Source organism: Excalfactoria chinensis, chromosome Z (assembly GCF_039878825.1).
Source record: "Excalfactoria chinensis isolate bCotChi1 chromosome Z, bCotChi1.hap2, whole genome shotgun sequence".
NCBI lineage: Eukaryota > Metazoa > Chordata > Aves > Galliformes > Phasianidae > Excalfactoria > Excalfactoria chinensis.
In genome coordinates this window covers 40,819,300-40,846,186 of record NC_092857.1, presented here as the reverse complement: position 1 = coordinate 40,846,186, position 26,887 = coordinate 40,819,300, and the positions used below count along the sequence as shown (strand labels likewise).

Sequence of the window (26,887 nt, the reverse complement as noted above, 5' to 3'; positions counted from 1 at the left end):
AGTCAAATGTTTCAGTGTCATTTTTCTAGTATAAAGGGTGAATCTGGCATTTATTGCATTTGTTAATGTAGAACTGATAAATACACTCCTTCGTGTGGGTGGTCTTCTGGGACTAGGGGCCAATGACCTCTGTAGCTGCAATATCATGCCTTTGCAGAGACAAGATTTGTTTCCTTTGTGCTTTTCACAGTTTACAGATGCAGGATTCAGAAAACTTACATTTTTGTTCCAATATATTTTGTAGAACTATTTCAAAACTGCCTTGAGCTACTCTTTTAACAAGAATAATGGTTTAAATATCTTGTATTTTATTCATATGGATGTACTAAGTATGCTATTTCTTAGTTCCTATATATTTAGTATGCATTGAATTCCAGCCCCAAGGAATGTTCAAGTAGGATGCTACTTGAATGTCAGTCTGAGTTACAGTTGCAGTTTGGTAACATTTACATTGATTCTTCCATCTTGCTGTTTTGATACTCCATACCATTTTCATTTTGTTTTTGTGTGTGTGTGTGTGTTTAGTTTTGTTTTTGTTGGTGTTTTTGTTTGTTTGTTTTCAGAGGCAAGAATATTCAAACTTTAAAACCACTAAATCAGATAACTCCAGGGAAGACAGGTACAGACAGCTGTTAAGTGGGAAGACAAAGTGAAACCCTTTCAAAAGACTGAGTAGTTACAGAAGGGGCTTAAGGACAAGGTAAAGCATGCGGTGCTGGGATACAGCTTTGTAGTGGGGATGATGGTTAATTATATGCGACATGACAGAAAACCTCTGGTGTGCTTGATCCCAAGACATTAATTTATTCCGTCTTTATAGTGTCAGTACTCACAGCTGGGGGTGGGGAAGCCCTGGGAAGGCAATGTGATTTCCATGCGGCAGCCTCAGGTTGCGGCCAGGACTATCTGTTTTGCAATAGAAACAGATGGTGTAGCATTTGGAGTCATTGTGAATGCTGTTTCTTGATATTTGCCTCATTTCCTGGTGGAAGGGATCTAATTTAATAATCGCATACATTTAAGCATTTGGACTGAGTATTATTTCCATGCAGTTTAGAGTGTTGTTGTTTTGTTTTTTTTTTTCATGTTTTAAAGGAAAAACAAAGAACGGAGATGGAAATTTTATGTCTAGTGTGTTGTGACTGGTTTTGGAATTTTTTCATCGTGGGGAGAGATTTCAAACAGTGTAATTTATACTGTTGTATTTTGCTGTGTCTATATAGAAATTTTATGTATGTTAGATATTCAAAATGGATTTGCCATAATGTCATAAATGAAAATGGCTTCACAATATCCAAAACAAATTAACTTGTTTTCTCCAGGATTTATGCTATAGTAATGCTTAGCAGGAAGGACCTCTTTGTAATAAGCTACAAACAAACGGCAAATCTGCAGTGTGCACCCCAAACAATTTTCAAAGTGCGAAGGATGAGAAATAGCAGGTAGATGGGACAAATAAGGATGGTGGTGAGGAAAATGAAAAATAATGGAGCAAAACCGCAGATGTCATTCTGTGAAGTTATCTATAACTTCTGAAAACTTGCTTTGGAGACAAAGTTATTCATGTTGATTTATTTGAGAAAAAGAATTCTACACCCCAGGAAAATTTTTGTAGCAGTCTGCGCCCTGCAGTTTCAGCTGAACTTTCTGCCTCTTTCCTTACGATAGTTTTTATCTTACATAGACAGCTTTTTTATTAAAAAGGAAAATGAGGAAATGAAAGAAAATATGTTCTTCCTTTAATTTTTTGTTGTAGGTAAATGAGAGAACAAAGTGTAAGAGCTGTACCCACTAGTGCCGGTTCAGTTACAGGTCTGACAGCACTTCTGCTAGTACTCACACCCACTCTCTCCATGCTTGCTAGCTCTTAACATGGACTTTAGTTAAACTACAGGATGCAGACTAGTTTGAAAAGTTTTGTCTTCAGCAACTAGAAGGTGAAAAAACAACTGAAGCTGTCATCTCGGGAGTTTTTGCTCTATAGTCTCACATTCAGGAGGGGTAGGAGTTTGATCTGTAATCCCAAAAATTCCTCACCCATAAAGCAGCAGTAGACAAAGGTAAATTAAGGACATGGCTGTTGTTTTGCTGCTATGCTGTTGTTGGCTTCATTTACATTCTGTAGTGTTATCTTAGACAATAGCTGTCTGTGGGTGAATCTGTAAAGCAATTATATAGAGGATAGATAATAGCTATTCTGTACCTCCTCTAGCACGCATATATGTATAGATGTATTCAAACAGCTATTCTACAGTTTCTAAAATAAAGTATTGTGCGTTATCTTAGCAGGCAAAGCTTTCTAAATAAGAAGTTACTTTTCCATGTGTGGTGTTCTGCAACATTTCAGATTTTATTAGTGTTCAAAATGAGTTCAGTCTCCAAGCAGAGCCACTTCCCAGAAGCCTTCCCAGTTTTGTTTTTCAAAGTACTCCCCATCCTTCCCAGGCAGCTGCTCTTGGACTGTACAGTGAACATTCAACTTGGCACTTTAGGGGGTTGTTCTAAGATTGAAATACTCAGTATCTGTAAGCAGATGATGGTTTTTATCAATTTCATTTTGTTAGCAGGCATGATTATCACTTCGAAAATGTTCCAGTAAGAGCCAGTAAGATGTAGAATTTTTTCAGTCCCTAAGAAAGAATACAGCTTAAATAATAAAACAAATGGAATGGAAACTAATCTTTTAAATCCTAGAGCCTTCCTTTCTGCCTTATTCTTTTTGGGTACTAATGGTAAATTATGTCAGACTAAGAGGAAAGAAAATGTCATGTGGCTTTGTTGCTAATTATGATAATTTAGATGCAATGAGGTGGGAGCAGAGCATCTCCAAATAGCATGAAATTGGAAGCAGAGTTAAAATAACAGAAATGTTTTTGCTCATTAGTCTGTCTGAAGGGTATTAGAAATAAAGCAGTGTTGATTTCTTTTTCTGTGCAAAGGTTTCAATACTTCCTGCCTTCCCCTTAGAATTTTGGTGCCTACCAAAATTGGATGAATAGTGGAAAATCTTTGGGGCATATAACATACTTCTGATGGATTGTTCATTTCCAGTAAATGTTTCCTGGCAGCTGGTGTAATTTCTTTCTGAGTCCTGTTTGAATTATTTATTTGTTCATCCAGTAAGCCTTTTAAACAGAGCACTTAAGCACTTGCTACATCAGACTACTAGTGTTTTTTGTTCTTTAAGCTGCATTAGATTCAACTCAAAAAGAAAGTCAGGCAACTACTGCATATACACATATGTACATACATACTGTGTATACTACAGACATAACATTAATGCCATCTTTTCTGTGTGGTGGTAGATAACTCCTGACACTTTGCATTAGAATGTGCCTCAAAGAGTGATGTTTTAGTATTGTTTTATGGGTCACTCATCTGTGTCATGTTCACTAAGCATACTGAGCAATTGTTCATGTAGGAGCTGGAGCTACAAGTTCCACAAGCGTATATCCAGTTGATTCCTGAAATGACACACTATAAATTATTCTCATATTTTATTCCTTCCAAGCCCAAACAAAATGCAATAACTTAGCATATGTATTCCATAACAATCATGGTTTAATAAGATATGATTATGTCTCAGTTAGATAAACATGGTTTAGACCTGATCTGACTATGTAGTAATAAAAGCCATGGAAAATGTGTCTTAATTGGGCCTTTCAGAATACAGACACATAAAAAATGAGTTTTTTTCAGAAATCGCCTATAACTTCTTTCCATATTTCATGCATGCTAGAAGTGCAGAGGTTATTGCAGTCTTGTCAGCTTTGGTTTGTCTGTTTAATTGCTCAGTAAGTAGAGCTCTGTTCACGTGTAGCATTTGTTTTTGTTTTAGCTGCTCCCAGACCAGCTGGTCTTACTTCTGGAGTATCTCCTGGAAGAGAAGACACTGTGTCCTAGAACACTGCAGCGCTTAGAGAAGACATACCAGCTCCATGACCAGGATGCTGAGGTAAGTCACTAAAAAAAATCTCTTATAAAATAAATTGCGTTTTTGACTGGGAATAATGATGATCCACTAAGAGCCAGATTTATTCAACTCGTATATTCCTTGTCTAAGTATAAAATTGCATGTGTTGAATTTCTGTTGCATCTGCAGATGCCTTAATTGTCCAGTGCTTTTGTGTGTGTGTCATTAGTCCAGGTGTGCTTTGAAGCTGTAGTATTAGGAGAAAATACAACATAGATGTCACATACTATTGTACATATACTTCAGATAGCATGTTCACTCAAGTGCTACATTTCACACTATGAAATGTGAGTATGTACTAGAGCTCAGTTCATCTTAGTCTTTTTTGTGGTCTCCAGGTGCAGTTGTGTCTGTCGCAGTCTAAAGCTGAGCTTCCACATGACTGGCCTCTCTGGGCACTCCCAAGTCTCACTTGCAATTTTGAAATATGTGCTTTTCAGAGTATTTTAAAGGTGAATCAGTTCTGTGCAGTTGCATGCAGAGTGCCAACAGGCACTGGGGAAAATACAATTTTATGTAATAGTGTAAATGTGCCTCCCTTATCACAGACATGCACCAAACTAGTATCTCTGTTCCAAAGAACTTTATGTTTTGGGGGAGAGTTGGGAGCAAACCTGTACATCCTTCTTATCACATGCAGTTCTGGCCACTTTGTAGTGTCCCATGGGTGTCTCAAGCTGTGAGAAATGTAAAAATTAAAGCTACAAAACTTGCTGCTGAAAACTCCCTTGCAATTAGTGCCTGTTTGTATCAAATTTTTAGGAGGGGAGATAGAAAGATGAAATCAGTCATGGAAATAAAGGGTGTGTAAAGAATGTTTAGATTTTTTTACAGCATGTAATCAAACTAATGTGTAGTGAGAGAGCTCAGTAAATAACATGACTTCCAACTCTTGTTAATTAAAAACTACTGTGAAGACTGTGGAGAGTTAGTGTGCATGACTTACACTGGTATAATTGAAATTTTATGGCAAGAATTAAAATTTAAGGAGAGAGCAAAATCCTTGTTATTCTTATACTGAAACTGTTGACTAGATACTTACAAACACTTCAATCTTGAACATTCTTGTCAATATTTATTAAACAGAGGTCTAGCTTTTTCTCAGAAAAAACGCAATATTTCAACTGTTTACTGAAACTTTTCTTTATTGATACAAGTTTCCAAATGCCAAACTTGTTTTTAATTAGTACTTGAAGCAACATTTCTATCTATTTATAGGTATTATATTTTAATCTCATCTGAATACCAATGAAATGTTAGGGGTTCTACAATGGGAAGTGAAATAAATAGGGAGGTAGATCAAAGCAATAGCTGTGATGTTGCTGCTTCCTGCCAGTGAATTCTTAGCACCAGGCCTCAAGCCTGAGCTTCTCAAGTTTCTCCTTTCTCTCTACTTTCGTACTTGCTTTCTTCTTTTCAGTGTCACATAAAAGTACAGAAGGTGTCTCTCAGACTTTTTTCTTCTATTAAAAAAAATAAAAAATAAAAAAAAAATTCAACCTTGGCAAAAGGAGTGTAATCTTCATTTCATTTTACTAAGTGAAGCCAAGGGCTTAGCAGATCTTCAGAGGTGCAACTGATAAAACACTAATGAAAAACTAATGGTAACACAATCTCAGTCATCAGATCACAGACAGCTACAATCCTTTAAAGGAAATGTTAGCTTACACAGCCTTATGTGCCTGAGAGAAGGGCCGTTCATGCCTCTCAATCCAGTGTGTGCACAGAGGATTTTTTCTCTAATGACCCTAGTGACCCAGAGGCAAAGAACTGCAATCCAAGCTTATAGTTAGCATTTCTTGTCTAAATTTGGTCTCTGAAGACATTTTTTAGTTATGATGATCCTGTTGTGTTACTGAAATTCAGATGTGCAGGGATTTTATTTTATTTTATTTTTTTTAAGTAAAACTGTAAGTTGTGGTGTTCTACCCAGCAAAAAGAAGTTAAGAAATAGGAACCAGTTTTACTATTTTTGACAAGTATTGTTTATGTTCACATTTGTCTTCTAATGGGAATTAGCAATGATGTGGCCAGTGATATGTGAGAGTTGCATGTAAAAATGTTATTTTATATTTTAAACGAAGATTTATCTTAAAAATGGTGTGTAAAATATTGTCTGCACCCTTGGGAGCTGGAAGGCTTTTCATATATGTGCTGTAGTTAGCTGAAAGATCTTACAACATCAGAGGGGATATAAAGAAAATTATTTCCATGTAGCACTGTTTACTCTCATTATAGTGAGAATGTTTCAAGCTCGTTAGCAATAGTAAGAAAAAAAATCAACCATGTTAGAAGTGTGTTGGGAGCAGTAGAGGAGGCTGGGTGTTTTTCACTGCTGGGATGAAATCAGCCCTTCCCTCTGCTCTTTATAAAAGGAGGGGAGTGTTCTGTGCTTCATCCCTGTAACACATGGACACTGCAACATCACACTGAGAAAATACTGGGAAAAAGCTGCATTGAGAATGGCTGGTGAGAAACAGGGTACAGGTGCATTGGGCTTGTTTTGCCTGGGAGTTATTTTACAGTTCTCTCATCCAGTGTGCTGTGTAGCTCATTACGTTCCATCCTTGAATTTCACAACTGAGGCAAGAAAACTCATTTCTGGGGCATGTCTTTTTGTATTACGCAACCTTGTCCAACAAGTGGATGACAATTGCATGGAAGAATGGTTGAGTGTTAGGTTTCCCTTGTTTCTCCTTGTTTCCCCTTCTCTTACTGTGGTTGTTCATAGGCAGGCTGAATCTCCATGGTGTACCACAAGCTCTGTGTCCAAGATGAGCATTACAGAAGTTGGCTGCAGTGAAAGAAACAACCATATTCAGCAAGCAGTACTAAGCAACTACATTTACCATCAACACAGTAGGATAACAGAATTGAAGCTGAGGTCTGCATCAGGCAGAGCATAGAGTTAGTTTACTTGGAAAGCGTTTAAATTCTCCTAAGCTTGGTGACACTTCTTTTGATAGGATTGTGCAAGCTTAACATGTTTGAGCATAGGTTTTTGAGGATTTGCCTTTACAAAACCATTTATTACAAATATCTGAAGACAACATTGAGAACTCTGAATAACAGTTTGTGAATCTGCTAACAACCAGAGAATGACAGAATGGCTAAGGAGGAAAGAGATCTCTGGAGGTAACTAGTCCGGTCTCCCTAGTCAAGCAGGGGACACTTAAAACAGGCTGTCCAGGAGCATGTCCAGAAAATAACTTTGGTTATTTTTATTACTTGTGTTCTAATATCTTCAATTGTTCAGGGAGATGCCTGTAATAAGTACACCAGACTACAGGCAGTTTAAGTGGCTTGCAGAGCAATAACAAAGATGATAGGAAAAAAGTCATCAACACAAGAGGAGAAAGGCAGTGGATGTGTGTCAATCTTTCTGTCCCATTTACAATCTGACAGTATTTTTGCAAGTGTGTTTTACTTGCTGATGAGTTACCTGAAACCAAGTGATAGAAAAATGGTTTGTGGATTAGGCAGAAAGACTTATGGTATATTTCCCCAGAATTTTCACCATTGAGTTTAGCTTTTCTTTTTTTCCTACTGCAGGCATCACTTTCTTATCAAATGTCTTGCTTGCACAGTATATGGAAGGTCTCTTTGTTAGTTTTTCTTGTCTCAGCAAATTGGCTGCAATATTCTCCACTTGCATAATGCTTTCCCTGTAGTCATGATCACAATGTGGTATATTTGGAGTCAAGAAAAAGGAGAGAGGCTTCTTTTGCAAAAAAGATTGAGTAAAATGGGTTAAGATCATAATATTGCAAGTTATGTGAGTACAAAAAGCAGTTCTCACACAGTTAGTTCATTGTGCATGAGGTCTACCTATGAGATCAAGCCTATGAAGTGGTGGTATCTTATTTCACTGACAGTAATCCAGCCATGCTAATATAGACCGTATAAGGTGCTCAGCATCCGTAAAGAGTTAGGTGTAAGACAAAATAACATTTCTATCGATCTTTCTTAATCTGTGGAATACTGACAGGTACAAAAGTACAACTGAAGTGATGTAGTATGCGCCGTCCCATCTGGTGTTCAGTGCATTAAGCTGAGCATGTTCTCACACTGTATGGCTCAGCTCTTCTGCAGGTTGTTACTGAGCATTGTGGGAAGGCACCCTTACAGAAGAGGGCTCTGTAGAGTGTAGTGCAAAACTAAATGCGAAAAGGGAGCTGGCCAAGAAAGGTCAGTCCATGCTAGCCAGCAGAAAAGGCATTGAGTGAGCTCTCCTTTCAGCTCATCTAGGGCTAGGCCTTTCTTGCCTGGTGTGCTTGGGGCAAGGGCTCAGGAGTGATTTCCAGCTTTTGAATACAGTCAGCACTGTGTACAAATACCTCCGTTGACATATCATTCCTTCCTGTATATACGTGATCCTTTCATGTAACCTGCGTGTGAATGACCAATTCAGTAGATGAAAAAAAGAAAGGCTTGAACTCATGGCCATTTTACGGGATGCCTGTTTCTTGAAGAAAAAAAAAAAAAAAAAAAAAAAGTGCATACAACAATTTATTGTTTCTGCAAGAGACAAATTAAAGAAACTTTCTAATACATGTATACAGCTTGGTTTCAACTCATGTCAGGAGAAGATGCCTTATTGTTTACATGAGTATATGTTTTCTAAGACCGACAAAGCTGCTGTGAAAACTTACCACTGATACAAAATACATTTTCACCTGTCTTTTTCTTTTTCTTTTTTAATGTTATATTCAGAGCACCATTGTGGAGCTATAGATAGGTAAGATCACTTTGAGGAATGTTTTGTTTTCACTTAACAATTACTTCGGAGAGAGAAACTTGTGTAAAACAGCCTGGCTATGTCCTAGATTTGTTTCTGAAATAAATCTGATTTGAGGCTTTAATACCAATCATTTCTTAGATGTCATGATCATTAAATAGAAGACAAAGGAGAAGTAATACGAGTTCTTACGAAGTAAAATCTCTGTACAAGTCTGATACTTTTCATGCTGATCACCACAGAAATATTAAATGTTATGCTGCCCTTCTCCTCATGCTTCATGTAGCAAATACCTACAAAAGAATATTTTGCTGTTGTTGGAAATTTCTCTCATTTTGACCAAAGTGAGAGTGAAGTATACTATCTCCATCTCCTGGATGGGAAATGTATTGAGCAGAGCAGCAGTCACTTTTCAGAAGATCCTCTGTGTTTTTGATTGTTTTGAATCTTCATCCTGTTACAGTTCTTGTTTTGCAGTAAACTGCAGTTTGCAGACTCTTGAGACATATAGTGTTGCAGTTGCTGTTGGCGAAGATAGTTTTTCACAAGAATGCATTGCAGGAGCTGGGTTTTAGTGGCACTGATGGTTCGTGTATTCTTTTCTTCCCCCTAAAAAAGGATGTCCAAGGATATGGCACTTGCTGTCCAAATATCAGGCCCAAGGTACAGTGTGAATCTGAAACAAATGGAACAAGGTGAAGATAAATGCCTACAGTAATGGTTTTCCCCTAGAGCTGTCTCTGGATCGTGTGGCTGTCATAACTGAGTGGATATTCTGGAATGAATTTATAAGACCGATCAAAGGGCAATTTCTAGTAACCATAATTTGGGTTTGTTTTGATGCTGCATGAAAATTATAAGGCCTTGAGAACAGAAAATCCCTCAGCCAGCATTAGCTCTATGAAAGGTACATCAGAGCACACGATTCATGGAGCACTCAAAATAACTTTGCAGCAGTCAGCACTCCTGATCTCCAACCCTCCAAGAGCCAACAGCAACACTCCTCTTCCAAGTGATCTCACTTGCTGCTGGGTGGTATTCTTAGGAGTTTCCAAGCCCCTGCCCAGTGCTGTTTGCTTATCCTCTGATGTTTTTCTAACTGGTTTTAACACTTAATGTCATAGTTATCTGGCAACCCAGCAACTTACTGAGACTTTGGAAAGTAGGGGGAGCTGGCGCTAGGAGGGAAATGTAGCAAGTTTTTATTACTGCTACTATACTGTGACTGTTAGTTGTTCAAAGAATCCACAGAGCAAGGGACTGAAGATAGTTCCTGCTTTTCTGTATTTTGGAAAGGAGGATAATGTGGTGTCTAGTGTCTGGACTTCTGAAGTCTGTCTCAGAGATTATCTGAGTTGAGTGCAGTTGTGTTATCTGAATTTTTATACAGTGTTTCTACGAAGGACAATACAGAGATAGCTCTGTTATACAAACTACTTGGCCTTGTCTTGAAATATTTTTCTGTTTGTATATATATGATAGCTGCTAGAATAGGAGTCAGATTTAGTTATAAAAATAGCAAAACTGGCTCCTGGCTATCACTGGTAGTTTTCCTCAACTGATTGTTTTATTATGAAGCTGTGGACATGTTTCTTCTTGTGTGGTGTATTATGTGTGGCCGTTTGGTGGTTTTTCTCCACTGTGAATAAAACATGAAGATGTTTCTTTATTTTAAATAAACGGATTCTGATACTGTGTCCAAACTGCTCATCAGCTTACCCTAACAATATAAAGGCTGATGCAAATACAGGTTATCTGGAATCACAGGGCAGGAAAAAAGTAGGGCATGAATAGCGCAAGAAATAGGGCAGTTCAAAATTGCTAACCCTAGCTGCTTCTTATGTCATCACCTTAGCTTCAGAGATCTGGTCACACTGCTAAATCACAGACTTACAAAGGTGTGGATATTATTTTGCTGTCTTCTTTTTGTCTCTGTGCCATTAAAAAACCTGTGGGGCTGCAGCACCGTGGAGAACTGTCATACTGTGTGGGGCAAATGTTGGCCTGAGCAGCAAGGGTAGTTGTGTTGTTGAAGACAGGGATCAAGAGAAAAAGACGAGTCAGAAATTCAAAACATGGAGTAACATCTGTGCTCGGATTACAGCAGTGATTATGCTTCTTCTGAGCTTGTACAATCAATGTGTATTTCTCTTGAGAGCTTTTTCTGGGGACTGGGAGAGGGATGTATATGAGTGATGTATCTATTCTCTGTCTTTAGAGTCAAAACTTTGTGTTTTGAAAACTGGACCAGAAATTTTAAAGTATGCAAAACTGGCAGGATGTGAGCTGTGTTTGAAGAGCTGGCTGTGACTGAAGCCACAGAGAAACCAGGCAGCCACATTGTTTGTTGCCTGGAACTTGTGTCTCATCTTCACATTCAGCTCTAGATCATGTCTGTGACAATCATCTTGTTTGGAAATGACAGAAGTTTGGACCACTGTCACTGTGGGAAAACTAAGATCAAAAGAAGGCACTTTTTTGCCTTCAGTTATGACAAAGAGGAGGTAGAAGCAGAGGAAAGGGGCTCATGCAAAGGGATAGCTTACTGTTGAGCTGATGCTTGCATCAGCCTTTCCTTTTGCTGAACAGGAGTAATAATTGGTAACAGAAAGTTGGTTTGCCCCACATCAAGCTCTGTGGAAATAGATTTCTGCTTCAGATGTGTGGGGGTATGTTTATGTGCTTTTTCCCACTACAACATTTGGTTTTATAAGCCCAACATGCTTTTATTTGCATATATAAATAGCTCATGTTGAAATACATTTGCAAGCACTATATGGGTAAAAACTGTAGTAAGACTTGGCTGGGAGACGGCCAGAAGAGGCACTGTGATGGGCAATATTTCAACCACTTCCATTGTTGCAAAAACAAACTTACTGAAACACCAAAGATATTATAGCCACTGTTGTCAGTAGGTATTTCAGTTGTTAGAGGTGTCAAAGGGAATTTGGACAGAGTTGTACATCAGACAGAGACAGCTGTACTCATGTGATCATCAGGTGAAGTGTAAGCTGAGACATAGACACATGCCTAAGGCTTGCTGACTGGGATGTTCCCCCCAGCATATTTTGGTGGAGGCTGCAGAGCAGGGCTAGACCTGAGGCCAAGACCTGTTCTTCCTTTCTTCTTCTCTGAGGTCCTGGACCTCACCAACTCCAGCTGCTTCCTGACCCTCTGAGTGCTATGCTGCTTCTCCCTCCAGCTCACATGGGGCCAGTGCTATGGATGGAGTTTCTGGGGCCTGCTCCCCTCCAATGCTGGGCCCTATCCTGGTACCAGGACATCCTCAGCATTGCAGGTACAGGGAGGTGCAAGAGGGCAGAGCCAAGAATGAGCAGTATCATGGCAAACCTCAGTACAACATGCATCTCCAATGAAGTTGTTCAAGTGGCAGCCGATGACACCACTTTTTCTATCTCCATCGTACTGCAAGCTGTGGAACGTATTATTGCTCCAGCCTGCTGAACAGGCAAAAAGGCTGTGGAAAGGGTAAGCTGGTTCCAGTATAGGGAGTGCAGTTATGGTTTTAATTAAGGTTTATTTTTAAAAGCCTTTGTTTTTCAGTCTAAATGGTTACACATGCTTTGTTGAACAGTTCCTTACCTCACATGGCACTGCAAAGTAGGAACTGTTCCCCCATGGAGCAGAGACCACAGCAGCTTACATAGAAATGTGGTAGAAAAGCCCTCAGGTGCAGTGGGGACACTCTCCCAGCAAGCACCGCTAAGGCTGCCGCAGTACCTTGGTGCTAGTGCATGCCATTTTTGTTGTAATTGTACCATCAGTTCATTGGCCCATAGGAGGAGGAGGAGGAACAGCCAACTGCTGTTGTGTCTTCTGCTAGAAGGCAGAAAGGAGGGGCAGGCAAAAGAGCACGTGGGATGTCAGTGTGAGGTGTCCTCTTACAGCCTGAAATTCACAAGGGCTTTGATACACAGAGGGAGGCATAGCCAGTGTGTCCTTTTAGGAAGGATTAGGCGTGGCTTCTTCATCTCTCATTTTCTGCCTTCTTTTGGAAAACTTCTACAAACATGGATGTCATTGGTCACAGATGTGGCCCATAAAGGGAGAAAAGTTTCTGCTCTCTAATTAGGAGCTCTTTTTTGGAACTATATGTGGGGGAAAAGGGGCATTTGTTTTTTCCTAAACGAGCTGTTGATATACATACACTTCATTCTAAGGGCTGAACCTTTTCCCTGGGATGTTGCTTTCCATTCAATAATGTCATAGACTTCCTGATCACAGAGAGCAGCAGTGATGTACTCCCCATTGCTTGGACATCCTAAGCAGCATGTTTTGTAATTCCTATGCTTCTGTGTGTTAATGTTTCCATGCTGGCTGTGGAAAAGCATGGAATCGTGTTTGCAGTGTGGGGCACCCACACAAGAAGGACCTGTTCTGGTTGTTCTTCAGGAAGGCCTTGGTTCTTCTGATAACTTTGTAAAAGTGAAATTTGGTTATATCATGCAGGAATGATTCAGTGGCCTGCAGGTGGAGGGAAGGTGAAGGCACATAAAGAAATGCCCACAAATCAGATTTCATGAAGGGAAGAAGGTTCAAACCTATGCCTGTTGGTTAGCTAGGGCCTTCTGGTACTTTGAGGCAGTTACAGCTCCACATGCTGCTAGTTGTCCCACAGTTCACGGTTGGCCAAAGCACAGAATGCAGAAGTTGCTTTTGCAAACACAGATCATATGACCCCCCTCTTCCCACACAACAGAAGCAGTCTCAGCAGGCTCCACCCACAGCCTTCATCAGTGCTGCTGAAGGGTGGGAGGGAGGACGGCAAGTCCTACTCCCTGACCACAAACATCCTTCATAATGTGCTATTGCTTCATCTGCGTGGAAGTAGCAATCGGAAGGAGCAAAATAAACAAAGTGGTATGCCATGGCTATCAGTATTACCAAGATCTTAAGTCTGGTATTCTATTCAAGATAGATTTTAAGTAGCTTAAGACTTTTAAGTATTTAAAGCACTACATAGTTGTCCTTAAAATGGCAAGTGTCTCCTGACAAATATCATATTGATCCATTCACCCACTGGTAGCATAGGGTTTCCCAAATGACCATGCTCCTGCATATCAGGCTGCTGATGGGCTAAGATACTTGTGCTGGGGTCAAAGAAAACTGACATTGTGGTAGTAATTGTCATGCTGTTGCATGTGCAGTCACTGTCCAATGCAGGGCATGGCGGGGATCCCTGAGTTTCATTAGGATGGGGTCCCACCTGCCGTTCTCCCCCTTAGCAGCAGTTCTTCTAGCATGGGAAGCAAAAGTCAACATTAGTAAGGCTGAGAGAGAGCATTACAGGTGTAAAACACAGCATTAATTGCATCTTGACACTCTGAGGGTCTTGGGAACATGAATAGCTGTCAACGCTGCTGGCTTCTGCAGTACTGGATATGGATATGGTTTCTCTGGCCCTGCAGTGTTGTTGGAGGTTTGTGATCCACTGCCTGGTAAGTTACTTATGTACTGAAGACTCAGTGAGTTTTTGGACCAAAATACAAGTTCAGAGCTCTTAGACAGCTTTTTTACTCAGACTCCTGACAGAAATTGGCATACACAGAAATCCCAATATCAGACTCCTTGTCAGAGTGATGAATCTATTATGTTTGCATTCACTAGCTTTTTGGCCATTGAGTACATTCTTTTCAGATTCTCAATCTGATATTCTGTCAGCACAGTTGTAACACATGCAGCAGTTTCATTGCTTCCAAGCTCATTGCGCATCCCTGATCATCTTTCTTTGTAAATGTTTGTGAAATCAAATTTACAGATTAAAGCATGTACATCTTATGGTTTAGAGGGTAGGAATGCTCATGTGAAATGCAGGCTATGTTAAATGTCACTGACATAACCCGGCTCATGTGCTAAAGAGTAATTAATTAAGCTGTTCTTAAATCTTTGCTCTTGAAAAGATAGAAGGAGATTAAAAAAAAATAAAATCATCAAGCCCACTTTGCCTAGTAGCATGTGACACTGTTCCTTAATTGTCTGAAAATGCTCTAATGTTTGAATTCAGTTTACTTGTAGATAGGAAGAGACTGGAAATAAATAATTTCAAATGGAACAGAACTGCATTCTGTTGCTCTGGAGATGCCAGGTCCCCTCTTGTTAATTAAAGCTGTCCTATAGTAGAACAGCATTGTTTTTCAAAAAACGTTTTGCTGTATATTTCTTCTCTAAATTAGACCAGTCTGCCATCTGAGACTGTTTAATTAACATTCACAGTTCTAACTGTTGAAATACATTCTTTTTTCAATCAAGTCTGAACTCATGATTTATAAAGATCACATATGCTTCCTACCATTAATAAAGGTAGACAATAGCTCTTAATTGTATTTCACATTACACTGTTTACTAGGATCTCTAAGTGTGTTGGTTTTGTTCTGTGATTCAGATTTGTTGTCTCATGGTGTCTTTTAAATTGGATCCAGCTATTAGCAAAATGTACTCATCTTCCCTGAAGCTAGTCCCCTATTCTGCAGACCAGGAGCTGAGTACAACTCTAGTTTTCTTCTCTTTTTTTTCTATTCTCTTCTTCTATTCTCTCTTAAGGTCATGGCTTAGATTACTTGCTTTCTAAATTATTTTTGTAGACCTCAGAAGTAAAATATTTATTTTTTGCCTTTGTATATTTGATTGAGAATATTAACAAGCTAGATTATTACAGTATAACATATAAAACTTTCTGTGAGGGTATTTGTTTTAGCTAAGTCTGTTTATTTGTGTGAAGCTCAGGAGAGTAATACAGATTAGACAAAGCAAGTTATCACCTGGGTCAGAAGATAAAAATCATCACTCTAATAAAAAAATATACTTCCACAAATATGTCACTGGGAGCTTTTCTTTTGCAAGTGGAGACCTTGATGTCTGTACTTGATGTCTGACATGAATTTACTCCACCAGCTTTAAGCACCATTTACCAGAAGACTGTGGCCCAGACTATTAGAACAAAAGTACTTTCTTAGAGCTACATTATCAGTGAATTTTATGTAACCATTTATTTCATTTGAAATGTTATTTGGATTTTACTACATTATCATTTTGGTTTGAAATGTTACGTAGAGTTTACTACATTATTATTTTGGTTTCAAAACATTTTGCACTGCACTGTCAAAATACAGGTGGTATTTGAGTTGCACATGATTGTGTGATACCGTGTATTTTTCTTGAAGTGAAATTAAGAGTTAATATGAGACATCTGGAGGGAGATGGTCCCAACCTGGGCACTCTGCTATCTGGCAGTAGCAGCTCTTTGAGGTGTTTCACCCTAGGTGCTAACCAGTACGTAGATCTTTCATTTATTTCTGTAGAAACATGTCAGTGGGTTGACATGTCAGTGACACTGAACTGTAGCTCAGAAAAGCACAGCTGAGATATGTGGTGACTTACAAACCTCAGAAGAGGTTTGAAGGAATGAGTCAGGAGTGTGCATTTGAGATCAGAGGTGCAACCAGGCCCCTCCTGGGCAGAGCAGTTCTGAGACTGAAGACCAGGCCAGGGAAGCCAACAGCATTTCCAGCTTTGGTGGATGGTGCCTTCAGCTGCCAGGCAGCAGGATCATTGGAGAGGTTGCAAATGCTGCTGTGGTTCTGCTGAAGGCAGTGCATGCTGCCAGCAGTAGTGGAAAGGGTGGCTGTGAATCGCTTCTTAGGTTGAGTTGGTCCCGTGTAGCGAGCCAGAATGACATATGGTCTGTGTCTCTGCACCATGCAGGAGAGCATAGAGAAATCACAGAGAGGAAATTTGGAGAAGGCTGATGAATTCTTATTTTCACCACTGTATATTGGCTTCTGAGAGGAAAAGAAGAGCCAAGATGAGCATATACAGGATGTGGTATGGTTAGCTCAGTCCTACCATGAGAATTTCTTTCAGAATTTCCTTCTGACACTGGTTTGTGTCTGCTCACATGACACATATGTTACACTGCAAAGCTGAGGGGCTCAACTTACTTCTCCTGCTCTGAGAAATGGATGAGACATCAGGAACTAAAATTATTTTTTCCATCCTCCACTTATATGAATAAAATTGTCATGTGTGTGGTATGAGCCTAGGGCATGGATTATATAAGAAAAAATGGTTCTTTGTAGTACTCAGGTCCAAGAAGAGACTGCATTTGCTGTGTTACACAGCAGCCTATGTGCTGTGTAGTCCATACCTGGCCCCAGCCACCCTCCATGTCTCCTTGGCAAGGCCATGCCCTCCTGCACACTGAACAGCCTTAGTGCTGCCACACTGCACCCCAAAACACACCACAGGCCAGATGTACTGCTGACTGCTTCATGGGCCCGGCATCAGCAGCTGGTGCTCTTCTAGTTTGCAGCACCATGACAGCGCTGAAGCTTTTGGGGAAGCAGGAGGTAAATGTGTAATCTGAGGATAAGACATGTTGCCCCAGCTGGCAGCTCTCCAGAATGTCAGGGCTGGGGTTCTGCCAGGATTTGTAATGACCTTGAGAAAAACAAAAGAGAGAAAGAAAAGTATGTGTTGTTCCAAATCTCACTCAACAAATCAATGTTTTCCTTTCAAACTGTGAAAGGAGCATTGCTGCCAGGAGCGGGTAGCCAATGGAGGAAGGAATGATTAAGGAAAAGACTTTTGCAAAGTGGTGGGAATTCAAGTAATTGTACAGTGGCAGAAATGTACGGCAGACCTGCACTATGTGAGGTAGTAGAAGCATATGAGCATATCCACTCCTGTAGCTCTGCTCTCTATGCAGGTATCCATGAAAAACAGTGTTTGAGGACTGACTTTGCACTGTGCCAACCAGGTGCCTGAGCTGTTTTTGAAGTTTGGACATGAGGTCCTCTGACTTTTGTCCTGAAGGACAAGGGGGAAAGAATACTAAGACTTCTTGCATTTTCCTACAATTACAAGTGCTAACTATAAGAACAAAGGCTGAAACAAGAGGAGCAGGAGAGTGTTTTTTTCTGTCACAGGTTATCTACATTTACCCGTGCCCATGACAGGGGTCAGCAGCCCCATAGGGCCCCTGGCCTGAAAGGGAAGGGAAAAGGTGAATGGGAAAAGAGAACAGCTGCAGCAATCTAAGGAGGAAAACTTATTTTACTAAATATGATATCGGAATACAAGATAACACAATATAATATAATATGATTGAGGCTAATAAATCGAACAAAACAGAGAGAGAGTCCCCAAAAACTGAGAGGCCTACTGTGAGCTCTAGGTGACATGGCTGGAACGCTTCTCACTCTCCGAGAGTCCAAGAGAGAGAGATTCTCCAGCTTGGGAGCGAGATTATATATGTCCTCCTCCTGTGACTTATCTCTGGCCACGAAGTCCTCTGGGATACGTAGTTTTCTTCTGAGAGCGGAGTATTCGGGACGTTGTTATTCCACGGAACTGGAGTATGAACCTTCCAATGATCCATACTGCACATGATGTTATGATGTGGAATGTTGACAGCAACGTTACAAAACCATGAGAATGTGGGGTTTTTTGTGTGTGTTTTTTTTGTTTGTTTATTTTGTTTGGTTTTGGTTTTTTTCCTTTAGGCTCAATGCTGAGTCAGTAATAGAGTAAAAGACTGGTTATTGCATACAGCTGAGAAAGCCATGCAAGGTAGTGCTTGTGCTGCAGAGGCGATAAAGAACAGAAACTTAGAAACAGCAAAAAGTACGTGCTTTTCGAAGACATGTTCCTGCTACTTAAATATGAGTTTATTTCAATTGTGATTTGCTTGAAAACTTCAATACTTTTCATTACATTATGTTAATAACTGGTGTTCCTCTGTGTGGTAGAACAGCCTAGCTTTTGGAGTGCAGACAGATTTGTAAACAGAAGATGCTGCGAGTTGGTGCTAAGATATAGATTAGTTAACTAATCTGGAATTAGAGGTATACCTTTGGATCTTGTGGGGCTCCAAATCCCAGAAAGACACAAATGAAATTTCTTTTTTTTAATTTTTATTTTTTCCCTGCTTTCCATAGGTTCGTCATCGCTGGTGTGAACTTGTTGTTAAACACAAATATGTGCCTGGATATGGAGATGTTGAGAAATTTCTCAGAGAAGACCAGGTCTGTTTGATTTAATCAGCATTTTCAAAATAATCACCTTTCACACCTTGAAATCAGTCATGTGAAACTAAAAGCTTGTTTTATTGCATCTACTTGCTGCAGTTTAAATGCTGAATTAGGTTATGCCCTTTCCTTAAGCTCTGTAATTTAAGAAATCTACCTGGGTGGTAATCAGCCCCACTAAAGCATTCTGTTCTTATGATAGTTGGTAAAATAAGGTATATTCTCTCACACTGCTTCCATTATATGCAAGCCAGAGGAAACAGTGATGTGAGGAAAGCGGTTCTCAGGATTGGCTGGATTTGCAGGGTGGCAAAGGCAAGTCTAGTTGTGAATGTTAATCCAAGTAGGTATGACTTAAGTGCAAAACAGTGGCTAAAGTTTTCATGACAATGTACAGATGGAGAAGCATAGCACTGTTATATTCTTCTAGAGAATGAAGGTATTTCCACTGTTAATGAGACAATTTTGAAGGTTTTAAGAAGCCATGCAAAATGTATTTAATGTGGCTATTAACATGAGCTATTACGATCTTACTGTTGTAACTGTACTTCTGCTTTGTTTCTTTGGTTTCACTTCTATTTATTTTTAGAGTAGTATAATGGATACATTTAAAAGAGATTTACAATAGAAAATGTTGCAAAGTATGTGAGAATCATGAAGATTTTCACGCCTTTGTCTTTTATGTTGAGAATGAGCAAAGACATGTACAGCCTATGAGATTTTTGTACTTTCAGACTAAATTCTGTTACAGTCTCTTGTGCTAATTCTTCCAGCTCTGGAGCATACTGACTATTTACATATCAGCCAAGAACGGTCCAAGACTTCTTGGCACGTTTTCTATTTAAAGAATAAAACACAAACAATGCATCCCCTTCCTCTCCCCCCACTCCCCCCCTGCCTCCAGAGGATATAATGACATCAGTTATGACAATAAGGAGTTATATATATTGTGCTCTTGTGCATATTTTATTCATATGGAAGGATGCAGATATGCACCAGCAGAAAGGAGGAGGGGAGAGGGGGGAATCATCAAGTTCACACAAACAAACACTTTGATTTGCTTTATGTTTAGAACAAGTATGATTATAAACAAATACAAATGTTTTCTGCAGGGCAGGGAAAGAATTTTTGCAACATTTTTTTTCATGTAATCTTCAGTATCTTTCATCGAATTTATTCCAACAGTAGAAACAGTTGATGGCTCAACCAGGTTCTGGAATCATTACAACTCAAATCAGAGTGATTGTGTATCCTTACTGATCATGAGAAACTTGGAAATACTTGTTTTTTAGGTCTGGGAAAAAAATGCAGGTGTGGCTATTTAATTCTCTCCAGGATTACAAAAGCTCAGTATGTTTGTTGCATTTTAACGTTAAGGTTACTGAGTAGAGAAGCTAATTTCTATTCTATCTAAATTCCATCATTTTGATGTTTACCATAAAAAACAACCCAAACCCAGCTCCAAGGCAGTGTGATCAGCAGCTGCAGATGCTGGAAATCTGGGGTTTGGTTCTCTGGATGCAGGACAGTGTGGTTAGGGCACTGTCACATCATCTGGCAGTCTTATGTCTGACTGAGGCTGCTCCCTTTGATTTCAGTCAGTGTTAAACTATAAATTTCACCATTTGATGAAGCTTAATTTTTAATCTCATCAGTCAGTCTTAGAAATTGTGAGAAACAGTACTACAAACTGTGTTTTTCAATATTATTCCTATTTTTCCTCTCTTGCAACTGTCCAAGCATTAAGTAAAACTGTAGAAGTTGATGTGCTAAGCTGCTAATGTTTTTTCACATGTGTAATCCAGTTTTGATAAGAGCAGCTTAACCCTTACAGAATTCCTGTAATTTGATTCTTCAGAATAGAGAGAGGGGGAAAAAAAAAGAAATTAAAAAAAAAAAAAGGCAGTGCCCAGTGTGTTTCTCATTAAATTGGCCAGTGCTTTACTACCTGCTAGCAAAAGGGTCCACATCTTACTCTCACATGCTCGGCTGCCTAGTTTTGTCCAGGATGAATACTAAGAGACATAATCCTTACAGAAGGTCCAAGCATATCTCAGATGTGAAGAGGAAACTCTTAAACACAGACCTAGCCACCCACTGTTGATTTCAAGTTACAGAATTGCCAGGTGGGAATTCTGGAGTGGGAGTTCTAGCTGATGTGCTCTTTATTAGTGCGTATGGAAATGTCCCAGTTGGAAAGAAAATGTGCATCCTGTTGAAGGAAGGACAAACTGTTTTCTTAAGGGGCATTTCAGGTAGTGGATAAAAGAAGACAGATTTCAACTTCAAAAGCAGCAAGAAAAATGGGGTGAGAAAGCAGTTTCTTTTCATGACATTTATTAAATTAATTTTTTTTTTTTTTTACACGCTCAATACAACACAGGCAAGCTTAGGCCACAGAGAGGCAGAGAAAATTGCATTCTGTGGAAAGGTATGCTATAGAGTATAAGGCCTTTTCTATAGTGTTTTTGAATTGAGTATTTGAAGGTTAACAAAATGAAAACCGTCCAACTAGTCATAACAGGATAACTGTATGTTGCATTCTTCTTTCAGGCAATGGGTGTGTATCTCTATGGTGAATTAATGGTGAATGAAGATGCAAAACAGCAAGAACTTGCATACAGATGCTTTTCTGTAGCACAAGAACAAATGGACATGTCCTCTGCCAAAGTGGTGGCAGAGATGCTATTTTGAGGAGGTGAGTTTTCTTTTTGAATTAAATGTGTTATCTTGCCTCATAAAGGAAGAATATGCAGAGCTCACTGAACAGGCAAACCACAGAGCTTGTGGCTGCTTAGCTCTAGAAGTAATTCTTGTTTAAATATCTTCTTTTTATTATTATTATTATTTTAATCCCAGCTGCTGGAGTGTGAGTTAGATGTGTAGGCACTTGCATGGAGGTGCTTTGCTTTAAACTTTGTGCTGGACTGTATGAGGGCCCATTGTAAGTCAGGATAGCCAGGAAAGGCCGGGTTCTATCTACAGTTGTTTTCTATTCTGAATTCTTAACCCTGTCTACAGTATACACTATGAAAAATTGCACCTGTATGAGAAGCACTTTTGTTTAACAAAGCAGATGCTGATTGTACTGGTAGCACAGTCTTTGAAAAGTATCTGAGCCCAAAACAGAATAGCGAAGTTGTGCACTGCACACCAAATCTGAATCTTGTGAGAACAGTTTGTTCATTCAAACGTGTAAAGTGTAGTCAGGTGTTTGGAGACTGGTTATAAGAGTACCCTTCTCATAAAGATGCTGGTTAATGTCATACATAATCTAACTTATTTCTGAAATTACTGGAGAAGATTTGGTAAAGAAGAAGTGGAACTGCAAGAAATATTCACAAAATATTTCTGTACAAGGAGATTATAAATTTTTATTTGCAAAGATACCATCTCTCAGTCTGTTTGGATTGTTTCGCAGTGTTTGTACATGTGTGTTAAACATATAGCCAGAAAGATTAATGTGAATATCTCTTCCAGTATACCTCTCATTTTTGCTTAATGATATAGCTCATCTGACAGACTGATAGCCTTGACTGTTCGCATAAGGGACAGTTGATTTTTTGTTTTAAAATTAAGGCTTCTAATTTAGCAAGATCGTTATTTTCTAACTAGTACTTAGTAGGAATCTTGATTTTATTTTTTTTTTCCTCCAATTCAAGCCTGTACATGTGGCATTCCTTGAATGTACATTCCACTTGAATTCGTGGCATTTATTTTTGTGAAGATACCATGAACACGAGTTCGTTTGTAAACTGCTCTGTACATGTCTGTCTATACATGTTCTGTATAGACAAGCAGTATGTCTACCAGAAAACCTTTATGAGAAATGTGGTGGAGACTGAAGAGTGCAAGGGGTAGCAGTAATAGTTAGGAGACTACCTTCTAAATAAATAGAGCTGAGGGACTTGCTTACATGGTCTCCCAGTTATCAGGAACACACGGTAATTTGAGTTACATACAGTATTTTATATCTGGTAGATGCCAGGAATAGGAAGATGCAGTTTGTTCTGGTACTACAATACTTGGCACCATTTTCCTATATTTCTTTAAGTAATGACATAATGATTTCTACAACTTCTGGAGGTAAGTATCTGTCTAGCACAGGAATACTATCTATTATCTATGCACAATAGTCTAGAATTGCAGTTTGACCTTCTAGACAGAATAGAAATGCATGGTGAGCTATAAAAAAAAAGCTGAAGTGCCACTAGGAATGTGGGTTGTTTTTTTTTGTTTTGGGGTTTTTTTTTTGTTTGTTTGTTTGTTTTGTTTTGTTTTGTTTTTAATGTTGTGGCTGTTTGGGTTCCTGGCATGATGATTTGTGAGTTAAGATTAAAATCACATTGCCAGGGATTACCACATAGCCATAACCGCAGCTGCTACTCTGAAAATGTCTATAACATCTGATAACATGTACACTGTGGCATCCTCTCCATCCATTAAACAAAAAAGTCCAAAGAGGGAAGGCGCAGATGCACCATGGAAGAACCTCGTCTGATAATTAGTGGTACTGAGACGGAGACCTCTCTGGTGAGGTGCAGAGCTTAGCTGATTGGTGAACAGTGATTGTTTCCCTCTTTGTTCACAGTGGCTAAGTTCTGCACCTGAAGAGAAGGTGAGATGAGAATGTTTCTAGAGTGTCAGCCTGCAAAGGGGAGAGAATATTCAGTGCTTGACGGGCAACTTTGCAATTAGAGCTGGTGTGCCAAATACAGTGTAGAGTGTCTGAGAGGCAAAGATAGCTGGAGAGGACCAAAGACATTTTTTTTAGCTGCAAATGATCAGCACTTCTTCTGTTTGACTGTAAAAATAGGGTATTTCCTACAGTAACATGGTTACAGAGCTTTTCTAAAGTTCAGAGGAAATCAGTGTTTGTGATGGTAAACTGGAATTGTCAATAAAGCTTTGTTTTGTAGGCTCTTCTTCAATGGATGCTCCTGTGTTTTCTGTGCAGCTGTAGCATAGCACTGTGTAGGAAATGGTTGTTTCCGACTGGAGCTGCCAGTTACGGCTGCTGCTGTTGACCCAAGCATGGATGGACCCGTCCTCCAGTGCCTACTGAGCTGATATCAGTTCTGATTTTACATACTGGCTCAGTTCAGCAGGAACAGGAGTCGAGCCCGAGAGCCAGGAAAAAAAAAAAAAAAAAAAAAAAAAAGATGTGAGCCTTTGTGCCTTTGTTACTCTTTTCTGTCTAAAATCAAGATAGTGTACATTATGCTGTCCTGATGTTAAACACCATACTCTTAAGGTGGAAAAGCTACCTCAGTGCTGTTTAGAGAACTGTTGGCTTGTGATGAGAGGTACGTGGATATGTGTAATATTGCACAGCATTGCCCTGGTAACGACTCCAGCATTATTTTCAGAGTAACCTGCTAATAACTGGGGGAATTGTTTGTTGTTTGGCTGTTCTGTGTCTTCTCCAAACATTGTTGTGGTAGCTCTGAAGAGATTTCCTTTCCCAGTACTCAGACTTCATTCACAGAAGATATAATGGGAATCAGTGCATTAAAGTACAATTTCAGCTTTATTAACTTTGTAACCTCAGTTACGCTCTACTAGTAACCTAAAAATATAACATTTGAAAATGAGGAACACAGAGATACTGCTTTATTGTGACAGAGTAATAACTTTTACTGCTCTTTCCGTTACAGGAAAGATCACAGAGAAATTCTTTTAATCTATCTCCTACTAAACCTCGGTGGTGCTAGGATTTCCTTGACCCAAGACATCAAAAGAAGGATTAAGTGACTGCTAAAACAATCAGCTGACAGAAACATTTACCTTTCAGTGTTTGTTTTCCAGAGGCTTACTGTAACCAAGAACAGGTAAAAATGCACAGACACAAACCAGCTCTGTACACACATACACAAAATCTGCTGTGGCTCTAGGCAGTCCCTACGATACAAACAATTTGACAGGAACTGATGAAATTTGATGAACTCTTATTCTGTATTTAAGATTTTGTCTGTAACTTCTACGCCACTTGAGAAAGTTCACATAAAATTAGCTGGGTGGTAGAGTGGGAAGACTAATTGGAAGATGGAATTGTCTCTGGAGGGTGACCAGCCTTGATCTGTTGATGGGATGCGACAGAAGAAGAGATTAAAAGTTTGCCCCTTGGTTAGGTTAACTTCCACCAGAAATAGCCTCTCAAATTCTGGAAATGTTTTCTCCTCTCTCTCTCTCTCTCTCGCTCTCTTTTTTTTTTTCCTATTTCCTGAACTATGAAGTGTAGTTCTTCATTTCTAGGATTGGCATCTCCACTGATCGCAGTGCAACTATTTCTTTCAGAAAACAAGACTTTAATAAACAGATGCTTGTGAACATGCTTACTTTGTACACTGTTGTTTTAAATCCAATACTTGTAACAATAAATATGTTTTTCACATATGTGTAGTTTCTCCATTGAACAGCCATTCAAAATCAGTTTATAAACCTATGAAAAAAAAAATGTTTGCAATTCCACAGTAAGACAGAAGAAGCTGAAAATGGTTAATAGAGGTTAACAAGAAAAATTACACTGGAAAAGTCCAGCGCGTGCAGTTTCTTAAAAGCACCTCACTGGTGACATGAACCCAAGAAATCCCATTCCTCTTCATTTCACCCTACTTCCTGACCTCTCCTGTACAGATATAGTGCCGTCACCCGAATTACAGATCAAAAAACAAATAGCATACTTTTTTTATTTCTTTACTGCATCAGGGAAAGAAGCCAAAGCTGAATGAGGCTCTTAAACAGGACACCTAACTTAAATGTTAAGTCTTGGTCTTAGCCAGTACTGTGAAAGCTGCCTGGCACAGGAGATTTTTTTTTATTTTTTTATTTTTTTCCCCTTTCAGTTGCTTTCAGTTATTTTTTTTTCTTTCAGTTGCTTGCTAAGGACAGCTTCCTACAGCTGTTGCAGTCTGTTTAAACAGTATTAACAGTAGCATGCCTTTGAACATTGGTGGCCCTCATGCAGCTTTGTCCTTCATTGTGAAAATGCAACAGCGAATAAAAAGCCTAACAACACGTAACCTAAAAAATGGCAGACGGAACAGCTCTCACCCCACAGCTAGGGCTGTATGGTCACTTGTTGCTAATCCAAGCACTGCTGAACACAGTGAAGCTTTGGATTAAGAAGTTAGGGTAGCTTCACATTTCTTCATTCCTAGCTATTGGTTCCAGTAAGTGAGACTGTTGTATCTATGAAAAGGTGTCTTCATTAGCCTGATAGAAACAGTAGCATTAGTTTCAAATATTTGTGAATTATGTAAAGAGCTGTGGGAATTAATTTCCATAGAGGAGAGTGTTGTGGATATGGATTCATTTTGTAGTAAATAAAAGTAAGGAAAAAGAAAAATTTAAAAAAACAAACAAACAAAAACAAAAAACAACAAAGAAAAAAAAACAAAAACAAACAAACAAAAAAACCACAAGTATATTGTAACTTACTAAAATCACCACTTGGAGTGATATCTTACTAGGCTGTACATCTATCCAGGCCTGAATATGAGCATCACACTGAAATCACCATTTTGCTCTTTTAACACTCTTTGTTAGTAGAGATTGGCACGTGGGGAATGTGGCAGAAATGTGGCATCGTTGAGTCTCTTTGGAGGTGAATGCTGAGTCTTTAAGAGCAGCAAACATTGCACACTATGGTATGTGGCTGTGAACAGCACTGGCAGTCATGAAGGTGTGTTCCTGCCCTATTTGCTTGCATTTCATCCTGTTCTGTTTCATAGGCAATCCAGTCTGAATCAAATAAAGCACTCCCCCCTGCCCACCCCCGCCACTCCCAGTTTAGCCCTTTCCCTACTGATGGCTTTGCCCTGGTTCCACTAGAGGTCCCCATGCAGAAAGCTGGACTGTGTCCCATGTATTGCACCAGGGCAGCAGATGGTTAGGATCTAACTGATTCTAGCATTTAACTGTAAAAAATGAATCTCAGATTAAGCTAAAACTCTGCCCGTCTAGGCAAGGAGCACCATCTGTTTTTCTGAGGGTCGCTTGCTGAGAGGAACACAGCCTATAATGAGACTGAGGTAGCTTGTGCCCCCAGACGAGACACATTCCTGATCATATGCTTTCTGTTACAAACACAACTTAAAACATACCAATTTGCTGACAACAGTTCTTCTG

General features: G+C 39.3%; 1 protein-coding gene across 4 annotated transcripts in view; it reads left to right on the top strand.

Annotated features, from left to right (window-relative positions):
* AOPEP (aminopeptidase O (putative)) overlaps nt 1-25,152 on the top strand; it is a 175,551-nt gene extending 150,399 nt beyond the window's left edge. For 3 of the 4 annotated variants that reach the window (XM_072359393.1, XM_072359394.1, XM_072359396.1), the window contains 4 exons: nt 3,839-3,955; nt 18,668-18,754; nt 21,311-21,455; nt 24,415-25,150. In XM_072359393.1, coding sequence (XP_072215494.1) covers nt 3,839-3,955; nt 18,668-18,754; nt 21,311-21,451 — 345 coding nt within the window. In that variant the 3' untranslated portion in view covers nt 21,452-21,455; nt 24,415-25,150. Of the gene's footprint in view, nt 1-3,838; nt 3,956-18,667; nt 18,755-21,310; nt 21,456-24,414 lie in introns of all 4 variants that reach the window. The other variant, XM_072359395.1, reaches the window with a different exon arrangement.
* The last annotated feature ends 1,735 nt before the right edge of the window (nt 25,153-26,887 follow it).